The sequence below is a fragment of the Nestor notabilis genome, unplaced genomic scaffold (genome assembly GCF_000696875.1).
Source record: "Nestor notabilis isolate BGI_N333 unplaced genomic scaffold, ASM69687v1 scaffold10404, whole genome shotgun sequence".
NCBI lineage: Eukaryota > Metazoa > Chordata > Aves > Psittaciformes > Psittacidae > Nestor > Nestor notabilis.
In genome coordinates this window covers 7,561-15,940 of record NW_009926090.1, presented here as the reverse complement: position 1 = coordinate 15,940, position 8,380 = coordinate 7,561, and the positions used below count along the sequence as shown (strand labels likewise).

The following is an 8,380-nucleotide window of genomic DNA, read 5'->3' as shown; positions in this document are numbered from 1 at the left end:
GCAGGAATAACCATACCCCAGCTACTTTGGAGAACACACCTGCACTTTACTCATCAGTGAGCAGAGTATACTTGCACCATTATGCTGTCAGTCAATAATGCTTAAGCGTGCATTTCTTTCAAAATAGTCAGAATTAGTGATGGTCTTCAAAGCATGTAGAAGTAATGTACCAATAGCAAAGGGAGAATGTTACTTACATTATATTATTTTAACTTACTGTCTGCCAAAAAGGTTAAGTAGTCAAGATACCTGGGGAGACTCAGATGGTACAGTTCGTTTGTTCTGAAGTTCTGCCAGAGACATGTCAATCCTCCTGGAACACAAAAACATTCCATAAAACCAAGTGCCATCTCTATAAATAGCACAAGTGTTTATGGAACCAACTACAGAAATTTTTTTTACAGACTGTGAGCAGGTAGGTTAGAGTCAGTGGAAAAAAACAAAACAAAAAAAACCCCCAACTTTATAACACTTCACATTGTCTAAAGTCTAGTGAAGATTAACCACCTAAATGCAAATAAATTAAGGCAAAAACCACATCAATTACCTGTGAATTTCTGGATCCAAACGTGTTTTCACTTCATTCATATTTTCAGTTGGCTTATCCTTAATTTTTGAGAATCGTTCATGTAGAGTTATGTCAGAAGATGTAAAATAATTTGCTGGGAAGAGATATTAAATACAAAAATATTTACTTCTAGTATCTGAAATGCACAGTGGGAATTGTATCTTTCAAAAGACTAACTCTTAAGGACACCAAAACAACTTCCAAGATTAAAATTCAAACTATTTCCACTTGCAGTTTAACATTCACAAATGAAAGATTAGGCCAGCCCAACTCATCCAATAAGATTAAGCTCAATAGGAAGTTAACTATTTGTCGGCTCGATCACAATAGTACTCCAATAACTAGTCTATAAATAACATTAAACACCAAACATGGTGCAGCAGTCTAAGCACTAATCTGAAAAATTAAAGAAACTATATATAAACTAGCAAGTTGTGACTACAGCAAAGCTCCTCTCCAAGTATCAGAGAGGGACTCTTCATCAGGGACTGTAGTGATAGGATAGGATAGGATAGGGGTAATGGGTTTAAACTGAAACGGGAAGTTTAGATTAGATATAAGGAAGAAGTTCTTTACAGTGAGGGTGGTGAGGCACTGGAATGGGTTGCCCAAGGAAGCTGTGAATGCTCCATCCCTGGCAGTGTTCAAGGCCAGATTGGACAGAGCCTTGGGCAACAGTCTAGTGCGAGGTGTCCCTGCTCATGGCAGGAGGGTGGGAACTAGATGATCTTAAGGTCCTTTCCAACCCAAACCATTCTATGGTTCTTGTTTCCTAAACAAGCAGGTTAGTCTTAAGTACAAGCATAAATTCTTTTCAGCCTTAACACTTCACAGTAATGTCTCTGTTATGGACTGAGACCTTTTTAAAATCATTCCCCACTCAACTATAAATCCTCAACCTACTTTTTCCTTAATACAAAATGAAGCCAAAATACAAATGAAATCAAAGGAAAACACCCTGTATTTACAAGGACAGCATACGTAATTCATTAGATTTGGTTTTAATAATTACAAATACACAAACATATACATATACCCCAAGTATTACAGCCACCTTTAACTTGATGGATAATTGTAATTATTTCCTGAGTAAATTCTCTTGATGGGTCGTTTTCCACATTTTGTGTAACAGATTCCATGTGCTCAAACACCGGATGAAAATTTTCAGTTTTCCTGCCAACAGCAACGAGATCATGGGACATCTGTCTCTCTGTAGTATGACTAGAAGCACTCCTAGAATAAAAAGTTACAGATATTCACTTTAAAAAAATTCACTATGTTAAAAAAACCCCTTCAAATAGATAAGAACAAAACAATAACTTAAGAAATTAATTCTAGGAATCAATGTGATGGAAACTGAAATCTCATTTTGTTGTTTTGTTGTTCTGTTTTTTTTTTTAATTAAATAAAAAAACCTCGTAAGACCATAAGGAAGAAAAGCTCTAATAAAATACAAAGAGATATGACTGCACTCTCAGGAATCCTTGTTCCAGTAAAGTATGTAATACAAAATATGTGAATTTTAAACTTAATTCATCTAGATCATCAAATAAAGGCAAATGAAGATCCTGATATACTACTTTAGTATAATTCTGGAAGGCAACTATGTGTGTCTTTGTTTATAAGGAGCTACTAGACAATTTTCAAGAACAGGTCAGAGATTAAAAAATCTTACAGAATCTTTGGGAACTGAATTATCACTTGAGCCTCGTGAAACAGCTTTCCAGTGGCAGTGTGTGAACTTAAGAACGTGTTTAGCATCCCTTCGTCAAATTTTACTCATTCTAAGTGTTTACGCCCCAAATGGTTGCATTGCTGCTTAAGAATTATTTTGACAAGGAAGCTAACACTTTAAAAGTCTTGCTTGTTTCATGATAAATGCTTGTAACTGGAAAAGATAAATTGAGAACTCAAACAGCCTGTGTAAAGCCTTTTAGGATAAAGACTGTTTACTGTGCACCCTGCAAAGTGATCATGTGGCTGCCCATCCTGTATTTGAAACATACAAGACTAGGATTTCACACAAAAATTGTATCAGAAATAACCTCGAGCAGGTGCCACAGGTCATCTATTTGCCCCCAGTAAAGTGGAAATAAATGCATGCAAGAGGTAATCCAAACAATCTCAGTTGCAGATGATTTATCTACCTGGTCCCCAGGTTTATAAAGACAGTGTACTTCTCAGCTGAGTCATTTCAAGACAGGTGTTTGTTAAATGCCTGAAGTAGCAGCACAAATATTCCCAGTCATCAACTTCTGTACAATTAGTGTTCTTGTCTTAAAAAAAATAAGGTATTTAGCACTTTTGACTGTGGAAACAAACCTTCCTCACATTAAATTAGCTGTAATCAATGTAGTAATTTCTTCAGTCTGTAAATAATTACCATGTCCATTGCACAACTTTTAACATCAGGAGCAAGAGACTACCAGATACAGGACTTGTCCTCTGGGCTATCAACTAAACCTAACGATAATTATTTTGCTTACATTATCATTCAGGCAGTTAAATGCTTTCCTAGCACAGGGGTGGAAGCTATTACTCCACTTACCCTTCCTTAGTCTTTAATATTAGCCCCTAATATACAAAGAGCAACTTTTCTTTACAGATCTCCATTGTATCACATGTTTCTGAAATACTGGAAGGCAAAAAAATTACATAGATGTTTTATTTGGGACAAGAGGGGAAAATACCTTTAAAATGAAGGCTGACAGTTTTGGAAGGGAAGGTAATTCCTTCCAAAAGGGATTACTGCCACTATGTGAAATTCTGGCCAGCAACAATAAGGCAACAAACCAGAAAAGCCTGCAAAAATCTACACGAACCAAGCTGCTTACTCTCTGCCATGTATCCATCATCTAAATCTTCATAGCATGACGGCTTTTTTCCAGTTCAGCCACACTAAGAATGCTAAACATAACCACAAGTATAGCACAGAAGACAGACAGAAGCAGACTCTACTGCTTTTCAGTTCTGACGCCTCAGCAGATTGCCACTTGATTTCTTAAAACAATAAATAACAAAACCAGGGAGCTCTCATTTTTTGACAGCTTTATTGAACTTCAGACTTGAACATCTGAATGTGTGTGCCTGAGATATATGTAATTTAAAGGTTATCTGCTTTTCAGAAGAAATGAGGGGTAACTCAGGTAGTCAAGAAAATGCTATCATATTCCAGAAGAAAGCACAGGACTAGGCTTTTGTGCTTTTGTTTTTAAATAAAATTAACACACTTACTTATCATAGACAACTTTTAGCTACAGGCTTGCATCAGGCATATCTGTGTTTTCCAGTTCCTACTTGAAATGAGCTAGAGGATTTTATTTGGTGTGGGTTAAGTTTCCAGTCTGGGCAAGTTAATATTTTAAACAAATTTAAGAAAGTACAACCTTAGTTTGTTCTGGTTACCTCATAAAGAAACCATGCTTTCCTCCAGCATTCATAAACTGTAAAGAGACTGGAAAAAAGAGGTGAGGGGAAATCAGTACCTGTACTTGGTCACCATTTTCTTCGTATCCACTTTGATTGTGAGATGTTCCCTCCTACAGTTGACATCTGACATTTTCACATCTGAAACAGTATGATTTGAATCATGCTGGCTATTGGAGGAATCTACTTTTTTCCTGAATTCCCCTTCTTTCCTTACTCTTTCCTTCGGTTTGTTTTTAAAAGATCTCAGATCAACATCCATTTTGGAAGAGTTAACGCAAGCATTGCAGCCCTTCTTTGAACTATATTTAACAGGTGCTTCAACGTGCCCTTCTTCAGTCCGTCTCGCTCTTCCACTGCTAAAGTAATCTAACTCTTTGCTATTCCGGGCACCCTTAGAAGAACCGTATTTCTGGTCTTCCTGCTTCACATACTTCTGAGCTCTATCGTCTGAAAAAGGCTTTTCCCCATCCAGATGCCTGCGCCGTTTGTGACTGTACTCATAGGCTATCTTCGCAACAGAACCCTCCGAGTACTCCCTTTCAGCCGATCGGTGGGACTGGGCACCCAGATTTCTCTGCTCCTCCTTTTCTTGGTAGGGTGGAAAAGACCGTTCTTGCTTCCACATGGAATTTCTTGCTACTTCTCCACCGTCATACCTCTCCATTTCTTTAGCCCTTTTAGACGTGTGCCCATATTCTCTGTAATCGTGATCTTCAGGATACCTGTGTTGACATAAAGCAATTTACACTTGCACTAGAGAAGAAAGTGAGAACTTATATGTGCAGAATGTTGAACAGCAGAATGCGTGGCAAGTTAACCCATAATCCCTCACGCCAAGGTACAGATGTGCAGGGGCTCTTAAGAGAGAAATATTATCCTTTCATACTCTAGCCATCAATACGATTTACTTAAAAGACAAATACTTCACTACTACGAGTCGCCCATAATTAACCTACAAAGTGGCCAACGTGTTTCAAGGTGGTTATCTTCAACTATAATGAAAACAGACTTTCACTTGAGGCTTTATACAACAATACCCAGGGTTTAATTATTTTATTCCTATACCTCTTCTGTAAAGAGCTCCTTGCCGTAAATTCATCAGAAACTCTTCTGGGTGACTGACCATACTTCTCTTCATGTAACCTCTGGTGCCTCAAGTCATCTTCATGCCATTTTCTTTCAAGTTTACATGAAGCCCCTAACGGTCTATGAAAAGGTTTCATTCCTTTTTCATTTCCAGCGAGTTTGTAGTGCTCAAACATGTATCTGTCTTCCATTTTGTGTTGGTAAAATGGACGATCATGTTCTTTATACGGTATTTCTGAGTATTTTGGTGGTAACTGGCATCTCCTACTGCTTTCAGTTCTTTCAGATGAATGTGTTCTGTAGGGTTTATGACTGTAAGTATCTTCCATGGGAATTCTCTTCAGGCTTGGTGAAGGTGATCTACGTTCATACATTCTCTGGTGGTTATTTCCATGAGGTGCAAACCTGGAATTGCTTTGTCCATATTTTTCATCTTCTATTCTCCAAGGCATAGGCTTCTTTGGGTCCTTACGAAAGCTTTTATATTCACAGTCATAATTATTATGAGCATGCCTTTGCCTATGGTGCTCTGGGCTCCTAAATGCTGGAGATAAGGACCTAAGACAAAAAAAAAAAACAACACTTTGAGTAGTCCCATAAAATTGAATCAACCTCTTAATGAGCATAGCTATTCCCTAAGGAAGTTCAGTTTAATACACAATTTTAATCAACGGATAAAAAAATTAAAACCAAGATATTCAAGGTGTCATTTTTTTGGCTAGATTCCCAAGCTTACTTTTACTCTGTGGAAAGTTTTCATAGTAAAAATCCCCATTCAAAATAGTAGTAAGTCAATCATTTTTCTCTTGGCATTTTTTCACTTAAACCTAAAAGTAATTTCATATATATGAAGTTTCCACTACATTGAAGACAACTGTTACGCACATTTTCACACTTTCAAGTATTCCCTATATTTTTTCAGTGCCAAGAGAAAGAAGGGCAAGGGCAAAAAGCATATAAAGAAATGGAGGGGAAGAAATAACAAAAACAACAACCTTTTCAGGTTTTCTTTGCACAACAGAACAATCTCAAAAACTGAAAACATTATGAAATATCCAATTTAAAATATCACACAGGTAGGCAGAAAAGATCAAGTCTGAGAAAGATGTTTTGGTCTTTTTGTATAATTGTGTGGACATGTGCACACATCTATACACATGTACACATATGCACTTCCACACTCATTACAGTTTTTGCTTTTAAAGATTTAATTGCTAAGATTCACTCAATTGCACCAAATCAGCTTTGCATTTGCACTTACAGTTACAAAAATGGAAGCAACCCACTAGGAGTTTTTAGCCAAGATCTCCTTAAATAAAGAAAAAACAGCACAAGCCACTAGTAAGAACCAGAAAGCCGTCCCCAGGCATAATAGTTCTGCTTGTGCCCCACCCCTGGCAGTGTTCAAGGCCAGGTTGGATGGGGCTTTGAGCAACCTCATCTAGTGGAAGGTGTCCCTGCCCATAGCAGGGGCATTGGACTAGATGGTCTTTAAGGTCCCTTCCAACCCAAACCACTCCGTGATTCACTGTATACTCCCAATACACTCTTTAATAAAACCAAAGAATGTAAGTTGAAAAATATTCAAGGAAGTCACTTCCTTTGGCCACATATTTCAAATGTACAATTTGCCATAACTATTTGCTCCTTTTCTGCATAAGAGTTCAAACTCAGAAGCACAGCTCTTCATAAAACTATAGTGGCTAACTTCCAATAGTGCCCATACTGCTGCTCCCACCCCATCTTGTTCTGGTTAAGGCTTGCATTTTAATGACAGCTGGGGCATTCCTCCCTGCTCTTCACTAGAACGACATATTCCAGACTATCAATCTAGTATGGAAGTAGATAGGATTATTCTTTTTAAAGAACAAAGAAACAAAAACCCATACACATTTTTCTGTGTTACACAATAAACGCCCTCGGTCTTGGTCATCACAACTTCATTAGTCCGTTCAGAAAAGCAACCCAAAACCAGCAGAAAATTAGTTTCAAGCTCTTGAAAGTGTAAAATCATATTCTAGCCTCCTTTAAAACCTCAAATTTGCATTGCAAGTCCTAAAGATTAGGTGGGTAAATAACAGCATGAAGTAAGCCAGATGTTATTCTGGTGACAAACACCAATGACACGCACCACTAGGCTACTGTCCAAAAAGAAAGGCACTGATTCCCGTTACTTCAGTTTGTGTTATGCTGCAAGGCAAATCTAACTGCACTAAAAATCAATTTGTGGATGAGCCCCAAAGGCTCAGAAAGCTCGGGGTGTTTGAACTAAGTAGTATTTTCTTCGATCTGGCCCTCCCTGCAAACCAGGAGGCAAACCAGGCGCAAGTTACAGACACTAAGGGCACCAGGTGCTGTTTGAGTAAAAATAACCTGAACTAGTTTGGTGCTCGGATTTTGTGCTTAAAGCAGTTCCAAAACATGCAAGTTGAACAAGGTTCTTGGCAGACACAAAAATCAACACCTCCAGCTTTAAGAAAATCATAATAATAAAATTGCAATTTGGGAAATATATTGCAGGTGTTCAGTTTGAAAAAAATAAAATACACCTTATACATTGCAACTCTGGGCACAGTTTTCTTTCTTTACACCAGTTTTAAGTTCTAATTAGAAGCACCTATATAAAGCTACATTTCAGTACACAAGTTATAGATAAATTTTTACCTTGGTTTCCACCGTGGTGATCTTGATCTAGATCTTGTCATCTTCTCTCATGTGTTTATGTGAGTTTCTTGAAGCTGTAAAAATGATACACTTTTACTAGTCTGGTAACAGAATGGCACTACAAATTGCATCAGGGACAACTGTTTTTAACAAGTATAGTATCAGGTGCTTCAAAGTTGGAGTGAGGCATATTTTAGTATGTTTTACTTTAATCTCTAATTCCTATTTTAAGGCAGGTAACTTCTTTCTGATTTCTGATCTTAAAGTACAGCTTATTTTCTTTATAAAGATTGAAATATTTGACCACTGCTCCCTTTTCCTCTCCATTTTGCAATGCTGTCTATTCACTTTGGTTTTAAATGATAATAATATCACAAGTAAGCTGCAGCAACTGAAAAAAATGCTCTAATTGTTAGTATGTGTTGAATGCCACAGATGAGAGGGGAGAGACAGAAAACTTTAAAGTCAAGTTTACAAAGAAAAATGGTGTTGCATCAAGTCATATTCTGAACTTCACATACACTGAAATTCAAATTTGTAATATGCACTGATATTTTCTCAGTTACAGATCTCCTGTAAGCTTTAACTGGTCCATCAAGTCTTAACTGCTGTATCATCGTGCACTTCATCCAT

The 8,380-nt window shown here is 37.4% G+C and overlaps 1 protein-coding gene across 1 annotated transcript in view; it reads right to left on the bottom strand.

Annotated features, from left to right (window-relative positions):
- The window catches only part of LOC104404838 (chromosome unknown open reading frame, human CXorf23), an 8,519-nt gene extending 731 nt beyond the window's left edge, over positions 1-7,788 (bottom strand). Inside the window, exons 1-6 of the mRNA XM_010013368.1 lie at positions 7,748-7,788; positions 5,063-5,641; positions 4,054-4,719; positions 1,623-1,801; positions 548-662; positions 250-313 (exon numbers count right to left, since the gene is read on the bottom strand). Coding sequence (XP_010011670.1) covers positions 250-313; positions 548-662; positions 1,623-1,801; positions 4,054-4,719; positions 5,063-5,641; positions 7,748-7,788 — 1,644 coding nt within the window. The remainder of the gene's footprint in view (positions 1-249; positions 314-547; positions 663-1,622; positions 1,802-4,053; positions 4,720-5,062; positions 5,642-7,747) is intronic.
- Positions 7,789-8,380: the final 592 nt, after the last annotated feature.